Raw genomic sequence first — 20,527 nt, forward strand, 5'->3', positions numbered from 1 at the left:
GTGTATGTGTGTGCGCGCGTGCGTGCATGCTTAGCACCCCAGGCTCTTTCAAACAGAATACCACTTATTTCTTCTCTTCAGGAAAGTTTTATTTCTTCTTTCTACATTATTTCATTTCTCCTTCTGGTGCACTTTTCAGAGAAATTTTTCACTTCCATGGCTTTATCCTCTGTGTCCCTTAACATTTTTCTGTATCTTAATTATAGTTTCTGTATCTTTATGCTATGTATTCTGATAATTTATCAGTTATATCTTGAAATGACTGACTTTGTTTTTACTATACACATTTTGTTTTCATTCTATTATTTGACTTTTTGTTATGGTTCTACTTTTTAATGTCTTTTCATACTCTCTGCCTCTTTTTATGGAAGTTTATTTTTGTGTTACACATGTAATATTTTCTTTACTTTCTACAAAGATAGTGAGTTTGTGTTTTTTTCTTCAGAGTTCTGTTCCTTTCTGTGATTTATCTTTTCTTGTTGTTCTGTTTGTTCATCTAGGTCCCTCTCTTTACATTGCTGATTTTTTTCTCATATTATCATGTGATTCTAGTCTAAACATTAAAATTTGTGAATAAAGGACTACATCAGTTAAAAAAGGTAGTTGACAGTGGTTTCCGGTGCATTGTATGTCTCTCTTTTTTTCAATAGACTTCTCCCTTTGACCAGACTCTGACTGACAGTTCTGCAGTCTTGCTTATATGCATGCAGGCTTTCTTATAGGATGCACAAGCTGAGAATGGGAAGACGGGTTGGGACGTGTACATGGTTGTCAGAGCACAGCTGCCCTGTTTCCTGTCTTCACCTGACGTCTGTGGTGCAGATTTGGAGTCGATTTAAGATCTGCTGTCATTCTCACTCAGGCTCCTGTGTCCTTAATGTAAGCTCCCCACAGGAGTCCTTCTCATGGTCCACTCTTGCTTTTTCTATTTGATGATTTACTCAGAAATTCTCCATCTTACATTGCTAGTGAGTTGGGCTCTCTTTTCCTTGGCTATGATTTCTTTGTCAGTATAATCCCAACTGCTGTTTCTCAAGATTCCTCAGAATTTCTTATCTCTTGGTACTTTCTTGACATTTCCAGTCCTGTTTTTGTTTTTGTTTTGGCTAGAATTCTGCCATTTCAAGTGGGATGCTGGGAAGGAAGGATAATGTGGTTAAGGTTTAGCTTGCTATCTAAAACCAAAAGTCCCAACCTTTCGATTTTATAAGCAACAGCTGTTGGTAGTAAAAATTGAACTCTAAAATGCCTACTAGGGCTAGACCATAATTCTTTGGTTTCTGTATATATGTAACATTTTACATGTAATTTTCTTTAGTAAGAATTCATAAAATCTTTGCTTAAAATGAAAAGTAAGGTTTTTTTCTGTCTGTTTACAAAGGAGATAACAAATCCAGACTGCTTTTGAAGGTAGATATGGAAAACTTTATTTTTTTTTAATTGAAGTACTCTTGATTTACAATGTTGTATTAGTTTCTGGTACAGCAAAATGAGTCCATCATATTCTTTTCCATTATAGATTATTCAGGATACTGAATATAGTTCCCTGTGGCATACAGTAGGACCGTGTTGTTTATTTTGTATGTAGTAGTTTGTATCTGCAAATTCCAAACTCCTAATTTATCCCTTCCTACCCTTTCTGCTTTGGTAACCATAAGTTTGGTTTTTATCTGTGAGTCTGGTTCTCTTCTCTAAATAAGTTCATTTGTGTCATGCTTTAGATTCCACATGTAAGTGGTGGTATTTATCTTTCTCTAAAGACTTCACTTACTATAACAAGGGCTAGGTCCACCTGTGTTGCTGTTGTCATTGTTCGGTTGCTAAATCTTTTCCAGCTCTTTGTGACCTTATGAACTGCAGCATGCCAGGCTTCCCTGTCCTTCACTACCTCCCAGAGTTTGCTCAAACTCATGTCCATTGATTCGGTGATGCCATCAACTATCTCAACCTCTGTCTCCCCCTTCTCCTGCCCTCAGTGTTTCCTAGCATCAGGGTCTTTTCCAGTGAGTCAGCTCTTCACATCAGGGGGCCCAGAGTATTGGCACTTCAACTTCAGCATCAATCCTTCCAATGATTATTCAGGGTTAATTTCCTTTAGGATTGACTAGTTTGATCTCCTTGCAGTCCAAGGAACTCTTCAGTCTTCTCCAGCATCAAAGTTTGAAAGCATCAATACTTCGGTGCTCAGCTGCCTTTATGGTCCAGCTCTCATCTGTACATGACTACTAGAAAAACCATAATTTTGACTATATGGACTTTTGTCGGTAAAGTGATGTCTCTGCTTTTTAATATACTGTCTAGGTTTGTCATAGCCTTTCTTCCAAGAACCAAGCATCTTTGAATTTTGTGGCTGCAGTCACTGTCCACAGTAACTTTGGAGCCCAAGAAAAAGAAATCTGTCATTGTTAATTAACACTTTTCCTCCATCTGTTTGCCCCAAAGTGTTGGGACTAGATGGCCATAATCTTAGTTTTTTGAATGTTGAGTTTTGAGTCAGCTTTTCCACTCTCCTCTTTCACCTTCATCAAGAGGTTCTTTAGTTCCTCTTTGCTTTCTGCCATTAGGGTAGTATCATCTGCATATCTGAGGTTGTTGATACTTCTTCTGGCAGTCTTAATTCCAGCTCATGATTCATCCAGCCCAGTCTTTTGCATGATGTATTCTGCATATAAGTTAAATAAGCAGGGTGACAGTATACAGCTTTGACATACTGCCTTTCCCAATTTTGAATCCATCTGTTGTTCTATGTCCAATTCTAACTGTTGCTTCTTGTCCTGCATACAGTATTCTCAGGAGACAAATAAGGTGGTCTAGTATTCTAACAGTGGAAACAGTGACAGACTTTATTTTTGGGGGACTCCAAAATCACTGCAGATGGTAACTGCAGTCATAAAATTAAAAGACACTTACCCCTTGAAAGAAAAGTTATGACCAACCTAGACAGCATATTTAAAAGCAGAGACATTACTTTGCCAGCAAAGGTCCATCTAGTCAGGGCTATTCTTTTTCCAGTAGTCATGTATGGATGTGAGAGTTGGACAGTAAAGAAAGCTGAGCGCCGAAGAATTGATGCTTTTGAACTGTGGTGTTGGAGAAGACTCTTGAGAGTCCCTTGGACTGCAAGGAGGTCCAACCAGTCCATCCTAAAGGAAATCAGTCCTGAATATTATTGGAAGGACTGATGTTGAAGCTGAAACTCCAGTATTTGGCCACCTGAGGCAAAGAGCTGACTCATTTGAAAAGACCCTGATGCTGGGAAAGATTGAAGGCAGGAGGAGAAGGGGACAACAGAGAATGAGATGGTTGGATGGCATCACTGACTCGATGGACATGAGTTTGAGTAAATTTTGGATGTTGTTGATGGAAGGGAGGCCTGGTGTGCTGCAGTCTGTGGGGTCGCAAAGAGTTGGACAGAACTGAGAGGCTGAACTGAACTGAGTATTCCTATCTCCTTACGAATTTTCCACACTTTGTTGTGATCCACACAGTCAAGGGCTTTAGTGTAGTCAATGAAGCAGAAGTAGATGTTTTTCTGGAGCTCTCTTGCTTTCTGTATGATCCAACCGATGTTGACAACTTGATCTCTGGTTCCTCTGCTTTTTCTAAATCCAGCCTGTATATCTGGAAGTTCTTGGTTCACATTCTGCTGAAGCCTAGCTTGAAGGATTTTGAGCATAACCTTACTAGCATGTGAAATGAGTGGAGTTGTCTGATAGTTTGAACATTCTTTGGCATTGCCTTTCTTTGGGATTGGAATGAAGACTGACCTTTTCCAGTCCTGTGGCCACTGCTGTGTTTTCTAAATTTGCAGGCATATTGAGTATGGCACTTTAGCAGCATCATCTGTTAGGATTAGAAATAGCTCAGCTGGAATTCTGTCACCTCCACTAGCTTTGTTCATAGTGATGCTTCCTAAGGCCCGCTTGACTTCACATTCCAGGATGTCTGGCTCTAGGTGAGTGATCACACCATCATGATTATCTGGGTCATTAAGATCCTTTTTAGTGTAGTTCTTCTGTATATTCTTGCCACCTTTTCTTAAACTCTTCTGCTTCTGTTAGGTCCTTGCCATTTCTGTCCTTTTTTGTGCCCATCTGTCCGTGAACAGTGTGAAAAGGCAAAATCCATATTGCTACAAATAGCATTATTTCATTCTTTTTTGTGGCTGAGTCGTGTTTATATATATACATATATATATCTACACACACACACACGTACATCTTCTTTATCCCTTTACCTGTTAGTGGACATTTAGGTCTTTATGCCTTGGCTATTGTAAATAGTGTTTCTATGAATAGAAACACCCCACATTGGGGTGGGTGTATCTTTTCAAATTAGAGGAAAAGCTTTATTTTTATTGGTTTCTTATTGAAATGTTCTTTGAATGGTTTGTGTAGAGTGGAATGGAAATAGGAATTAAACTTAAGTACAATTTGTAAAATTTAAGCAAATGGCCATTAATATAGATATATTCAGTGTAAGTTTGAATTAACCCTTAATTTTAAGAATTCTTTAGATATAAGTTTTCATTTTTATTTTTTAGAGAAAAAAATTTGAAATACTTTTATCTCTAGTTTTAGTTTTGTAACTAAATGATTTTAAAACTTTGGGTTTTTTAGTGCCATTAAAATTGTCTTTTGAAACCTAAATTCTCTTTCCATGTAAATAGCAGCATTTCAGATATTAACGTAAAATTTTGTCCTTGAGAAATTTGAGAGGATGTGTGAGAATTTTTCACTTATTACTAAAAGTTCCCAGTATGTATACCCATATTTTTTTTCCCCTGTATTTTGGTTTAGATTGTTCTTCTTTTCTTATAATTATAAAAGCAATATATATTGGAAGTTTTCCTATTATGTAATTAGAAAGTTAAAATGTCCTAACTTGCCCCTCTCCAATAGCTATTATTTTAATGTACTTTCAAATTCTTTTATATTCACATGCATGTAAATATTTTATATGTGAACATTTTTCTTGTCATTAGTATGCAATAAAAATTATATTTGTAAAGGCCTGTAAACTTAAGGATTAATAGAAATTCTGTCCTTGAGAGATTTTGCATTTGAATATTTTAGAGTAAAATATTTGAAAACCTCCAAAAAATTGCAGTGAAACATTTTTACTCTTATTTTTCACAAGTTTCCATTCCAAGTCTCTCTTAGGCCAGTTCAGAGATTTTTATATTTTTGTGCTGATGGAAATAATGCTTGTTTATTGTTACTTCCTTCCTGCTTTTGTTCATTCCACTCCATTGCATTCTTAATAGCCTCCTGATTGATCTCTGTGTCTCAGGATCCTCTCACTCTGCCTGTCTCTGCTGCACACTCATTATTGGTAGACATAGCAAGTGATGCTGTGACCCAGTGGGCAGAAAGGGGGTGGGAATTGACTCCTGATGGGTACAGGGTTTGTTTTTGGAGTGATGAAAATATTCTAAAATTAGATTGTGATGATAGTTTTACAGTGGATATTAAAAAAAACAACCAACCAAGCTATGTAAATAGGTGAATTACATGGTATGTGGTTAATATTCTGTAAAGTTGTTTAAAAAGCCAATAAAAGATGTAAATATATAACTCTGATGCAAAAATCAGTGTTATGTAGAGTAAAAGGCATATTGTATGTGAAAGAGCAAATAAATGGTAAGTATATATTTTCTAATATGCTCTGTATAATCAAAGTAATTTTTTATAATTCTTATAATATGCATTTGGTAATCGTGAAAGTCTTGCCTCCCTAAGTATTGTAAACTGGCCCACTGCTTTTGTTTTTAATGAACACTTGTCATTTTTTTCTTATGCTACAAAGCTGCTTCTAGGTAAAAATGTGACAGTATGGAAGAGGAAGCTTGTAAAACTTGGTCTTACATCCCCTTACATTCTTCCTTGCCTTGTGTAGCCCAAGACTCTTTTACTCTCCTCTTAGTGTCTCTAGCCCTGTTTTAATAGAATTCAAAATCTCTTCCCCGCTCTACTGATTTCCATTCCACCCATAAATTTCCATTTCCTCAGTGGGTCCTTATTTAAGGTAAACAGTTTGCTGCATTCATTTATAAAGTCATACATCTCTGATATTTGCGTTTTAAAAGATTATAGAATAGGGATTAGCAAATGTTTTCTATGAAGAACCAGCTGTAATTATTGCCATTGCAGCTACTCAGCCTTGCTGTTGTGGGGTGAAATCAGCCACAGACACAGTGTGACTGAGGCCTGATTTGAACCTAAGCAAATCAGATTGAAACTCCAATACTTTGGCCACCTGATGCGAAGAGCTGACTTGGAAAAGACCCTGATGCTGGGAAAGATTGAGGGCAGAAGGAGAAGGGGACAGAGGATGAGGTGGTTAGATGGCATCATCAACTCGATGGACATAGGTTTGGGTGGACTCTGGGAGTTGGTGATGGACAGGGAGACCTGGCGTGCTGCGGTTCATGGGGTTGCAGAGAGTTGGACACGACTGAGCCACTGAACTGAACTGAAATCAGATTGAGCCATAGTTTGTCAACCCATGTTATAGAATTCTAAATGGAATGAAGAAATTTAAGGGCAAAAAATTTAGGCAGGTATGTCCTATGCTTCTACCATTAGTGAAAATGATTTCATTTCTTTACTGTTTTATCTTTCTTCCAAGATTATCTGAGAAACAGGTCAGAACCTAAGTACTTTTGAAAGTTTTCCAAAGTTTAATTAGAAAATACCAGGCTTTACATGACCACTAAAAACGGTGTAGAATGAGAGTTGAGGTTATTATTAAGGTTAGGTTAGTGTATGTGTGTATCAAGATAAATGTATTTGTCTACAGATGCATATGTTACATATGTGTGTGTGCAGGCAGTTTTTTACTATATTTACTGTGGGATACATTTGGATAGTCTCTAAAATATTCCTAACAAATTTATTGAATATGAATGTGAAAGACACATGAATTAAACTAGGAAAAAGTCAATATTGCATTATTTGACCCTACTAAAGTAGATAAAGATGAATGAGTATCAGTGTGGTTAGCATCTGCTTCCGTAGTATTATGGATTGATTGAGATGTTTTACTTAAAGCTGATGTTTGTGTAGCTTTGTCAGCATATGATACTTGTTCATGTATAAAAGAAATTTAATACTGAAACAATGGCATTGTTTTTAGTTCTGTGGCAAGTATGTTGTCAATCATAAAATTATATTTCAACTAATATTTCCAAGCAACAATAGTGAGAAGATTTGCATTTGCCATATCAGTGTTTTGCAAATTACTGGATAATCCAAAATGACTATCACTCATTTAATGGCTTTCTCAGAAAATTAACTCTAGGGAGTCCAGACCACTCGAGAAAACAAAATGGCATATTTTACCCCCGAATGTTTTCTTTTTCTTGGAAACTTTGTCATTTCATTATTGTCTTGAACAGGTATTTTGGATGACTTTGACTTTATTAAACAAACTTGTATGTCAAATTTTTGTTTTTCTTGGTCAAGATTTAAATATTTTGTCTCTGGTATTAAATTAGATCCAGTCCAGAGGATAAATCAGTTAAATAAAGCATTGCCCCTTCCCTCAATAAAAATAATTACATTGCACACTCATTCTACCTCTTTCCTCCTTCTCACTCCATCCTGATAGTTATTATTCATTTATTTCAGCAAGTAGTTGAGTAACTGTTACATGCCAGGCAGTTGCTTTAGGCACTGGGAACAAAACAGTGATCCAAACAACCTTTGCCCTTGTAGAGCTTATGTTTTAGAGTGAGGAGAGGGCAATAAACAATTGATTATTGCTTAATATAAAAGTTATGTCATATGTTAGAAGATAGGTGCTGAAATAGTGCTAACCTGTTGTCTAATGTTAATACTGTCCTGTTATTTTCTCTTTCAATTTATAGTTCCAATGACAGGATTCACACAGAGAGCAACCATTGACCCAGAGCTGAATGAAATACATGTCTTATCTGGACTCAGCAAAGACAAGGAAAAGAGGGAAGAGAATGTCAGAAATTCATTCTGGATTTATGATATTGTAAGAAATAGTTGGTAAGTAGCTCTTGTCTGTGTTGCAATCCCTATGTAACATTTCTTTGAGGTTGAGGTTGTTGGTTTATTCAGAAGAGGGAAGTAGAAGGCTTACTTTAATTTGTGATGTCATACATTTTAATATCAATATTAGGGATTGGAAGAGTCATTATTGGTGCCCATGTTTACAATAATGTTCAGCCATGAATTTTACCTCTGAATTTTTCAGTTAGTGGATACCTCCTGGTCTGAGCGTGGAGAGAATTGTATTTTAGACAAGCTTTTGCTACCATGTAGATGTGTAAGCTTGAGAACAATGTATTTTTAATGTTCCCAGGCCTTTCTTAGTTTTTATGAAATGAAGCAGTTTGACTAGAGCAGGATTGTGGAAAGGGGGGTATTATTATTTAGCATATACAAACGTAGGACCCTTTTGTCACAGTGCACCTCACAGAACTGCTATACATTTTTCTTTGAAAAACACTGACCTAGAGGACCCATTTCTAATATTCTGTAGTGCTACCTAAGTGAATGTTCTCCGATACAGAGGAACTTCCATTCAGTAATGGAGGGTGATGCTCAGCAGCTAAGGGATTTGTTATCGTCTAAATAGGACATTTGTTTATAGCAAGAATGAAAGCAATCTGTTGTGAGTTTTTACTGTGAATAGATAAATATGATATCATCTCTTTCAACCTTTGGTTTAAGCTTTCATATATGCTGATCCTGTTTCATAACACGAAGTAGGTTGTTCTTAAATGAGATTTTGATGGACATTAAAGAACTTCAGAACTCAGTTCTAACAAATTCAGATTCTTTTATATGAGAGTGACCAGAACTTTAAGATTTGATGTGAACAAATTTATAATTTTTTGTTGGTAATTAGACATTGCACTAATCTGTTTGCTACAATTATATTAACCTTATGTGTACTGCTAATTTTCTAGGATAGAATGCCTTAAAAGCAATGTCTTGCAGGTCTTGTGTCTATAAGAATGATCAAGCTGCAAAGGATAATCCAAGTAAAAGTCTTCAGGAGGAAGAACCATGTCCAAGATTTGCCCATCAGCTTGTATATGATGAATTACACAAGGTATCCTAATTACATTGACCGGTAAACTTTCTATGATGTACAATCAGAAAGAATCTCAAAACAACTGTTTCTGATTATTTTCAGTAGATCTGAATAAAAATAACCAACATTTACTAGAATATGTAGCAGAGATGTCACTTCTCCCTGAAATTCCTTAAAAAAATAAACATTTTTGCATAATCCATAATTCCTGACACATTTCTTATGAAAATGGCCAGTAGCCATTGCTTCTTAGCTGCATAGATCTGATATATAGCATGGCCTATTGTTTCTATAATATGAATAGTCAAGGAGAAGATACTGTTTTCAGCACTTGTGTACCTTTTTCCATGATATGAAAAGGTATATATAACTTCCTGATTTTAGATTTTCCTATTGTGTAAGAAATCTTTATTTTTCCTATGATTGACATATCTGTTCCATCAGCCTTGTGAAAATAGTCCTGAATTCTGAAGTTTTAGTGTCACTAAGTGTTCAGTGTGGTTTCTTTAGGTATTTCTCCCTTAAACTTTACATATAGTTTAATGATTGGACTCAGATTATGTAGTAAATTACTGACAGAACCCTATTCTTTCTGTTAAATTCTCAATCATTTGAGATATTTAGGTAAATGATACCATTCAAAAACTAAAACCCCTTTCTCTGAGAGTCTCCCAAAGTGAAGGATAAATGAATTCCCATCTATAGGATAGAAATATCTCTGTTGTATAACACTGCTGATTATAAATGTTTCAAAATATCAAAAAATGCTTTACCACTTGAGTACAGTATATTACTAAACCTTTAATAGTGTCATTATTGCATTCCTTTCACATTTCTTATTTGGTATTGTCAGAGGAGTGTGTAATTTCCTCAGTTCTGTCTTGCCACAGCAAAAATTTGAAGTGGCAGACCAATGTTACAGCTAGGTTACAGCTCAGTTTTATTTGGCAAGCAAGGGAAAGGCAGTGAGGGCAGGCCAACCCAAAAGAAGTGCAAGGCTCAATTTTGACTCCTGTTTTTTATGTGTTTTTCTCCTCCCCTTGAGCCTGCCCTATATAAATTGGGCTAGCCAGGAGGGCTGTTTGCTTCACCTGAGGTTCTCACTCCAGTCCTTGGAACTTCCTTTGTTCTGTTTTTTGTGGGCTTTTTCCTTTCTTTGTCTTTTAGCCACTGCTATATTGGACTCCTGTTTCCTATTCTAACTACCTAACAGTATTAATTGAATGATAGAATAATATTTTAAAAGTTATTTCACAAATCATACATCCCATTTAATATTCAACATTAAGGCTCATATTCAATTATATTCATATTGAAACATATTCAACAAAAGTAAGATGCTTTTTAACGGCTGAGTAATATTCCATGGTGTATATGTACCACAGCTTCCTTATCCATTCATCTGCTGATGGGCATCTAGGTTGCTTCCATGTCCTGGCTATTATAAACAGTGCTGCGATGAACATTGGGGTGCACGTGTCTCTTTCAGATCTGGTTTCCTCAGTGTGTATGCCCAGAAGTGGTATTGCTGGGTCATATGGCAGTTCTATTTCCAGTTTTTTAAGAAATCTCCACACTGTTTTCCATAGTGGCTGTACTAGTTTGCATTCCCACCAACAGTGTAAGAGGGTTCCCTTTTCTCCACACCCTCTCCAGCATTTATTGCTTGTAGACTTTTGGATAGCAGCCATCCTGACTGGCGTGTAATGGTACCTCATTGTGGTTTTGATTTGCATTTCTCTGATGATGAGTGATGTTGAGCATCTTTTCATGTGTTTGTTAGCCATCTGTATGTCTTCTTTGGAGAAATGTCTGTTTAGTTCTTTGGCCCATTTTTTGATTGGGTCGTTTATTTTTCTGGAATTGAGCTTCAGGAGTTGCTTGTATATTTTTGAGATTAATCCTTTGTCTGTTTCCTCATTTGTTATTATTTTCTCCCAATCTGAGGGCTGTCTTTTCACCTTACTTATATATATAGCCGTTAAAAAGAATTCATTTGAATCAGTTCTAATGAGATGGATGAAACTGGAGCCCATTATACAGAGTGAAGTAAGTCAGAAAGATAAAGAACATTACAGTATACTAACACATATATACGGAATTTAGATAGATGGTGGCGATAACCCTATATGCAAAACAGAAAAAGAGACACAGAAATACAGAACAGACTTTTGAACTCTGGGGGAGAACGTGAGGGTGGGATGTTTTGAAAGAACAGCATGTATATTATCTATGGTGAAACGGACCACCAGCCCAGGTGGGATACATGAGTCAGGTGCTCGGGCCTGGTGCACTGGGAGGACCCTGAGGAGTCGGGTGGGGAGGGAGGTGGGAGGGGGGATCGGGATGGGGAATACATGTAACTATATGGCTGATTCATGTCAATGTATGACAAAACCCACTGAAATGTTGTAAAGTGATTGGCCTCCAACTAATAAAATAATATTAAAAAAAAAAAAAAAAAAGGAAAAAAAAAAAAAAAAAAAAAAAGTAAGATGCTAAAATTTTTAAAACTTTCTAGTTACTGTTGACCTTCAGTGATTCAACTTGAGTGTCAGTTTTTTAAAAGATATTTTTTATTACAATCGACACTTGATTAACTTGATAATCCCATTTGTTCCCTAAGCAAACTCTGTGTCTTAGAATAGTTTCTTACTACCATTGCTTTATTTTTATGTCTTCCGTTTTCAGTGTAACTGTGGTAATGCAACTTATTTTAACGTGAAATGTAATTTAAGAAAGTAATCACAGTAAAGTAAAATGGAAGCTTAAGAAAAATCAAAGGAAACCTTTGGTAGACATGCAGGAATGTTTTAGTTTTTTTTGTATGAGTAAAGCTAAACAAGTTACTTGTTATACACTACTACCAAAATGAAGAAATTTTACTACAACTTTGCTGAGTATGCATGCATTTTAAAAAATCTGGTTTGCTTTATTTATTATAGGTTCATTATTTATTTGGTGGGAATCCAGGAAAATCATGCTCCCCAAAGATGAGATTAGATGACTTCTGGTCACTGAAATTGTGTAGGCCTTCAAAAGATTACTTACTGCGGCATTGCAAGTACCTCATAAGAAAACACAGGTATAAAAAAAATTCACTAAAAACTTTTATTTAGCATTATCGGCTATTGTTGATATTACCTAAGCTTTGGAGATGTGACTTTATCTTTGGAAATTTAGGGACACGACAGTGTAAATACTGTGAAGATCATGACTTTTGTAAATGCCCTGTTACTCTCATTTTTTTCTTTCTTTTTCAAAGAAAGGTACAAAGTGAAAATAGATCTTAATGCTAAAAGTTATTAAAGATAAGCAAGGATATATTGCAGCTGTCAAAATAATGGAAAAAGTTTCTATGAATGTGATGAACCTACCTTCAAGTAACTCAAGGCCTAACCCACTACAAATTATATCATTTCTAGAATTATTGGTGTTTGACTAACCTATTGTTGATTGTCTTAACAGTGAATATGATGATATAGTTGACTAAATAATCTCCTTATACTTTAATGTTTCAGAATACAATTTAAAATATTATAGTTTTGCATCATTACTTTTGCAATCTAATTGCAAAATCATGTACTCAAACATTTTCATATATATCTCCTCAGTCTTGTTTGCTTTTTAGCCTTAGCAAATTTTAAGCTACTGAAAAATGTAGAAAAATACATCTATTCCTTTGGTTGCTAATAGTGTTAGATTGTAATTAAAATTTACAGTTTGGGGGGCGAGACAGCTTTTAATGATGATAATAGATACCATTTATGAACAATTTTTGTATGCTAAATCCTGCATGTTATTTGCACAATAAGTCAGGGGAGAAGTTACTGTTACAGTGACTCTTTCTGTAAAAGAAGAAATGGAGCCAGTTTTAAGTGGATTGTGTGACTCATCTAAGGCCATTCCACCGTGAGCGACAGCCAGGGTTTGATCCTGAGCATTCTGACTCCAGAGTTTGTACCGCTTCACCACCATCACCACTTCCACCTCATACACATATGTATATACACAGACATGCTAACGTATATGTGTTTGTATGTTAATTATATAATTATGTGTTGTATTTTATTAATATATAGAATACAATTAAAACCTCTGTGTAGGTGTAAAAGTAGGTTTTTATTCCTTTATCATATCATGTTTGCCTGTTATTTCTTACTCTGCTTTCACAAGTCGTGCTTAAGAAGTAAATTGATAAGAGAAACTAGTTGCTTCTGTTGCTTTGTCATTACTATAAATAAGTAAGAGTATTTCCTATAGAATCTATAGGAGAAAGGGGCTGAATTGTCATGTTGGCTGGATAGCAAGAGAGAAAGTCTGTCTTATTAGCAACATTTAAGCTTAAAGTAACCTCAGCTAATGTTATTTTGCATTGCTAAAATTTTGTTCCTTGGTATCTTAATGTTAAACTTTGTTTTTAAAGGGATAAGACAGGTTTGGGGAAATCATAGTGGGTTTTCTTTCTTTTTTTTTTTCTTCCCTACTTCAGATACAACTATAGTTAGAATGTTGAGTTTGGTTTTGGAAAAGATTTCCTGACCAAAAGCCCACTAGAGATTTAAAAGAATTGTTTAGTGCTATACATAAAGAATTGGAATTTACTTATAAATACTTCCCTCTGGCTTTTAATTAGAAAAATAATACGTGGTTAATAAAGGATAAAAAAGTCCTCTCTCTCTGCCACAGAGAATTGAATCATCCCTCATCCCACCATTCAGAAATAATATTTTGGTTATGTATCCCTTGAACTATAGGTTCAAGGTTTATGGGAATCTGAAATACTTTGAAATATTATGGCATGTTTTAAGTTTTTTTAATTTTTTAATTATATGATGAAAGACTAGCAAATCTTATGAGTGTGATTCATGAAATAAAGTGACTGAAATTGAAAGACGGTAAGTTTTGTGTGGTTGAGCAAATAATAAGCCTTTGAAATTTGCTACTATTTAGTTAAAATATAAATTTTAGTTAAAATACAAATTTGGAGGGAGAGAAGTATGTTGATTGCCAAGAATGTGTCTTTGTTCTTAATGGTGCCACATGATACAGAAAATAAAGTGCCACTCTTCTGTAACATTCAAGTTTCCAAACATATGATTAGGGGATAGAAAGGGGCAAAAGAAAACCGTTTTTGATAAGATTAGTCCCTTGTTCCTTTAGGTAGAGGGCACGGTTGTTGACTGAAATATAATTCTAGATGGCAGACATAAGTCCAGTAATAAAATTTTAGCAGACTAACCAAAAAAGCTTAGAAAAAGCACAACTTCCAGGAAGATAGATCCTTTTTGCTGGATTTATTTAATAGAACCATAGATATGTGTTGGTTAAGTTATCAGGTTACAAAGGATAAAGACATTTAGAATTTCTCACTGGAAAAGAATGAGTATATCCAGAGAATTAAAGTACTTTCTTAGCACTTGAACAGTGAGGCCTGATGAAGAATTGTTTAAGATACTGAGACAATTCTGATTAGCTAGAAGCTACTGAAGTAACTTCCCTTGTAATTGAGCCTTTCTCTTTCTGCTTCTTTCTGTCTGGTTTTCTTGTTCTACTTCCTGACTCTGTCTTCCCTTACGGGCTTTGATAGGTAGCTAGGTAGGAAGGGACAGAAGGACAGAAGGGAAGGAATCTACCATTTTATGTCTTCTACTTATTGCCTTCTGTGGTTTGTGTGTTTTTGTGTTCTTGTGTATCATTCAGTTTCTCTAAGAGATTATCTTCTTAGAGAAAGTTGCCTAGAGAGTGTACCCTGGAAAGAATTTTGCCAGGCCACTTTATAAACGTCTCAGCAAGCTCAAGATGACTGCTTTTGGTTCAGGTGCCAAAACTAATTCATTGTGGACAAGGTGGTAGAGTAACATGACTAAAACTCTCATCTGAGGGTTGTAAGGCTGACTGACAATCAGGCTACCGTCTGATATAGGAAAACTGTAGTATTTTGCCAGTCTTTGCCCCTCCTTGCAGGTACCCTTTCACTGAGGTTAGTCCTAAACACAGGAAATTGTTGATGCCATCAGCTGAACATTGTCATGAAAGACTCGTTACTATTTTCCTTTTCCAAATGAAAGTTAATGTCTTTTCTTTCCTTTTGTATAATACTTTGAAAAGCATACCAATTTTTTGGAAATAAATCCCATATATAATTCTATTACAAAAGGAATTATCATTATTTAAATATATATATAGTCAAAGCAGACTTTTAATTTAGGAGAACTCATTGTTTCCTTTCTGCTTTGGGATCAGAGAAACTTGAGTTTAATTCTATTTCTGCTGCTTACTAGGTTTTAGCGTGGCCAAATTTATTTACTAAGCAACAGTTCTTCATCTCTTTTGCTTTTTAAATGATCATCAACTTGTCATCATAGGGGTTATGTGAGGATAAATGAAATGATATATATAAGATGCTTGATACAGTGTCTAGCACAAACAATTGATAAATGGTTGATGCAGTTGTTTTTGTTATTGTTATTACGGACTGCGATGTGGAAGTAGTCTCATTAAAAATATCTAATCATTAAAAGAAACTATAATCATTTTGGTTTCTGAATTATCTGTTAAACACCTCCATTGGAAAGTATGTGACACAAATCTAGGAAAGTATTTTTATTTTATCCCTACTTATTTTTTTATGAAACACATTTGACTGTTTTGTAGTTCTGTTATAAAAAATATTTGATATATCCACTGTGTTAGTAGTTGACTTAATCTTAGCTTATAGTTTTAAGAAGAGGGTAGTGAGTGAGTGAAGTTGCTCAGTCGTGTCTGACTCTTTGCAACCCCATGAACTGTAGCCTACCAGGCTCCTCCGTCCATGGGATTTTCCAGACAAGAATACTGGAGTGGGTTACCATTTCCTTCTCCAGGAGATCTTCCCGACCCAAGGATTGAACCCAGGTCTCCCACATTATAGGCAAACACTTTACCATCTGAGCCACCAGGGAAGTCCCTAAGAAGAGGGTAAGAAATGCTCTTTTCTAGTCTCTAGCACCACAGCCTGGCATTACCATTGTTTCCAGAGGTTCCACATGTACACTATTTATATAAGTGGCAATATTCTTTCTTCTGGATTCTTAAACACAGATTTTTTGGATATCCGCAATGTCTCCTCAGATACAGAGTATTTCGCTCCAGATTTGAAAGACATTTCTGATGCTTTTTCATAACTCTAAAGCAATTACTATTCTTGTTTGCATTTTCTAGGTTTGAAGAAAAGGCCCAAATGGATCCCCTTAGTGCTCTGAAATATTTACAAAATGATCTTTATATAACTGTGGATCACTCAGACCCAGAAGAAACTAAAGAGGTAAAGGTGATAATAAACTTCAGAAATTGAACATTTTTTAAAAAGTCTTTTTAACTTACATTTGTTGACTTTGTTCTTGAGTGTTTAAAGGGAAGTGAGGAATATATGATAACACTAAATATCTTAAAAATGATATAGAGCAGATGAAATAGAAATTGAATAGACATATTTCTATTTAATAATGTAAGATTCAATTCAGACAGAAACCTGTGATACATTCAGAAAAGGATTCTCAGGTATGAAGTTGTAACTTAGACCTTAGTGTTTGTATTGAGAAGGAAATAGAAAATTTTACTTCTACCATTGTACCATGCTTCTTTTACTTAAGGGTTATGTAATGTTCAGTATAAACTTTTTCTATTGGTACTCCAAAGTCCCTTAAAAGAAGAAGGAAAACTCTCCTTTAATATAAGAAGAGAGTGAAGAGGGGTTGGTGGGAATAACATCTTTGCTGGCTTGATACTGAGTTATATGAATGTTTTAGCACTACAGTTTTACCATAGGCCTCAAGCTTTGTTCATCAGTAGCCCCTAAGCTTGAGAAATTAGTAACAGATCATTACTTTTCAGTCTTCTCTTTTGATATATAACATGGGATGGAAGCAACTGTTGGTAAGAATATTCTTAGGGTGTATCTGCTTATCTCCATTGTGTGAATATACCTGCCATGAGTTTCATGGTCTTACTAAACGTTTCTTCCTGCTAACTTCTAAGACTCCTTTTGTCACTTCTTCCTTTCATCAGCTATTCTTGTTCATGCTTCATCTAACAACATCTGAACTTCAATCCATTTACCTTCTTTCTCAGAATTGGTGATTATATGTAGTTCCATTCCTTCATCTGTTTCCCTGTTAGCTGTTGCAGTGCTTTGAGTTTGTAATAGCAACATCACAGAGTGTTTTCTCTGTTCAGCATTGACAGAGATTTCAGATTTAATGTTGAATGACTTTCAGGCACCAGGTTCATTGTACTTTCAAGCAGACAAGCCTGCATATTCTTGGCACCAAAACAAATAAATATTCTTTCATAGTTGGCTGCGATGAAAATAAGCCCCAGTTCTCTTACTCAGTATTGGTTACAGCCCTTCAGTAGGTGGAGGATCAGCAAAACACAATTTAAAACCCTCTTACACTGTTGGTGGGAATGCAAACTAGTACAGCCACTATGGAAAACAGTGTGGAGATTTCTTAAAAAACTGGAAATAGAACTGCCATATGACCCAGCAGTACCACTTCTGGGCATACACACCGAGGAAACCAGATCTGAAAGAGACAAACGTGCACCCCAATGTTCATCGCAGCACTGTTTATAATAGCCAGGACATGGAAGCAACCTAGATGCCCATCAGCAGATGAATGGATAAGGAAGCTGTGGTACATATACACCATGGAATATTACTCAGCCGTTAAAAAAATTCATTTGAATCAGTTCTAATGAGATGGATGAAACTGGAGCCCATTATACAGAGTGAAGTAAGCCAGAAAGATAAAGAACATTATAGCATACTAACACATATATATGGAATTTAGAAAGATGGTAATGATAACCCTATATGCAAAACAGAAAAAGAGACACAGATGTATAGAACAGACTTTTGGACTCTGTGGGAGAAGGTGAGGGTGGGATGTTTCGAGAGAACAGCATTGAAACATGTATATTATCTAAGTGAAACAGATCACCAGCCCAGGTTGGATGCATGAGACAAGTGCTCAGGCCTGGTGCACTGGGAAGACCCAGAGGAATCTGGTGGAGAGGGAGGTGGGAGCGGGGATCGGGATGGGGAATACATGTAACTCCATGGCTGATTCATGTCAATGTATGACAAAACCCACTACAATATTGTAAAGTAATTAGGCTCCAACTAATAAAAATAAATGAAAAAATAAAAAGTAAAAAAAATAAACCCCCCTGAAGAAAGATCATGACATCTATTCCCAATACTTCATGGCAAATAGAAGGGGAAAGAGTGGAAGCAGTGACAGATTTTATTTTCTTGGGCTCCAAAGTCAGTGCAGACAGTGACTGCTGCCATGAAATTAAAAGACTCTTGCTCCTTGGAAGGAAAGCTATGGCCAACCTAGACAGGGTGTTAAAAAGCAGAGACATCACTTTGCCAACAAAGGTCCATATAGTCAAGGCTATGGTTTTTCCCTAGTCACGTCTGGTTATGAGAGTTGGACCATAAAGAAGGCTAAGTGCTGAAGAAATGATACTTTCGAAGCGTGGTATTGGAGAAGACTCTTGAGAGTCCCTTAGATTGCACGGAGATCAAACCAGTCAATCCTAAGGGAAGTCAACCCGGAATATTCATTGGAAGGACTGATACTGAATCTGAAGCTCCAATAATTTGACCACTTGATGTGAAGAGGCAACTTATTGAAAAATCCCCTAGTGCTTGGAAAGATTGAAGGCAAAAGAAGAGGGTGGCAGAGGATGAGATGGTTATATAGCATCACTGACTCAGTGGACTTGAATTGGAGCAAACTCTGGGAGATAGTGGAGGACAGGGAAGCCTGGCGTGCTGCAGTCTGTGAGGTTGCAAAGAGTCGGGCACAATTTAGCTACAACAACAATCATGATTTTGCCAAGTAGCAGAATATATTTAGATTAATCTGTTATGGATTATATTAATAAGCTGAAGATAGTTGTGAACAGTGTATTATTGTTCATTTTGTTAGACTTGTGCCTTTGAGAAATAAATGGATTTTCTTGTGTTTTCACCATAGTCTGTCTAAAATGGCTAAAATCCGGGAACATTCATTTTTCTCTTACTTTTTAAAACCAAACCAAAGCAAAATACTGCGAAGTAAATAATTTCAGCTGTGTGAGCTGCCAGCAGGCCAAAGAAAACAGACAGTTTGTTCTTAAAGCTAAGCTAATGGGAAAAACCAGGACAGGGAGATATCTCAAGTTCAAATAGTCATATTAAGAATTTTAATGGTGAGTTTGTCTTTTCCTGAAGACTATCAAATTATGATTTTGTATGCCACAGACTTCATTCTATTTCTTAAAAGCTTTGAGTTGTTGAGTAGAAGTTAGGAAAAAATGATGTTATTCTTGTTATTCATGTGTGTGTCAGCATCAGAATCACTTTAGAAACTTTTTCAAAACAATACCCACACTCGAAGATTCTTCTGTCTGCTCTTTTATAATGGAAAACTGAAAACACATCTAAAACATTGAGAATTGTTGGTCTGTAAGTTTATTATTTTGTTTAAAAATGTGTGGCCAGATTTTGTTTGGGGAAAGAAATTCCTTGGTGACAGCTCCAGTGTGTATATGTACTTAAAGTATTTGTTAGTGGGGCATATAGATCTTCGCTTTTCCTTGTAAGAAATCATTCCCCTTATTGAAAAAGGTCTATACTGCTGTTCATTTTCTGTAGTAGCTTGGTTTTGTTTCTGTGTATGTTTTACAAAATGTTAAATGATTTTATCAGCAATTGGCTTCCCTGATAGCTCAGTTAGTAAAGAATACTCCTGCAACGCAGGAGAGCCCGGTTCAATTCCTGGGTTGGGAAGATCCCCTGGAGAAGGGATAGGCTACCCACTCCAGTGTTCTTGGGCTTCCCTGGTGGCTCAGCTGGTAAAGAATCCACCTGCAATGCAGGAGACCTGGATTCAATCCCTGGGTTGGGAAGATCCCCTGGAGAAGGAAAAGGCTACCCACCCCAGTATTCTGGGCTAGAGAATTCCATGGACTGTATACTCCATGGGGTTGCAAAGAGTTGGACATGACTGAGTGACTTTCACTTTCAAAAGTGGTTTTTAGATTTTTCTCCCCCTTTTTTGGGTCATCATTGTGCCTGTTAGTGGGGAAATGCTGGTAGACTGTCAACTATGTACCAAATAATGGTTCTTTGCTTTCTTCAGTCTGCAGAACGTGGGTTCTAAATTGGTGATGAGATTATAATGAAGTTTATGAAAATTATTTTTTTCCTAGAAAAGGGCCAAGAAAAGGTTGCCTAAAACTGATTTTACCATTTTTAGAGAGAGTTCTATAATAAAGAAGGAATGAGAAAAACAAGTTTTCAGCCAGTTATGCACATTTTGTATTAATTATCTTTCTACTGAGCTTCTGAAGTACTGGTGTCATTTATTTAACAGATGTGTAGAGTCTCTACAATATGCCAGGCATGAGAGATACACCA

At 36.0% G+C, this 20,527-nt stretch overlaps 1 protein-coding gene across 5 annotated transcripts in view; it reads left to right on the forward strand.

The window, feature by feature from the left end:
• The window catches only part of MKLN1 (muskelin 1), a 390,406-nt gene that overhangs the window by 352,499 nt on the left and 17,380 nt on the right, over positions 1-20,527 (forward strand). For all 5 annotated transcript variants that reach the window (XM_065938894.1, XM_065938895.1, XM_065938893.1 and 2 more), the window contains 4 exons: positions 7,871-8,018; positions 8,976-9,090; positions 12,018-12,157; positions 16,276-16,378. In XM_065938894.1, the coding sequence (XP_065794966.1) occupies positions 7,871-8,018; positions 8,976-9,090; positions 12,018-12,157; positions 16,276-16,378 (506 nt within the window). The remainder of the gene's footprint in view (positions 1-7,870; positions 8,019-8,975; positions 9,091-12,017; positions 12,158-16,275; positions 16,379-20,527) is intronic.

Source organism: Muntiacus reevesi, chromosome 6 (assembly GCF_963930625.1).
Source record: "Muntiacus reevesi chromosome 6, mMunRee1.1, whole genome shotgun sequence".
In the NCBI taxonomy this organism is placed as follows: domain Eukaryota; kingdom Metazoa; phylum Chordata; class Mammalia; order Artiodactyla; family Cervidae; genus Muntiacus; species Muntiacus reevesi.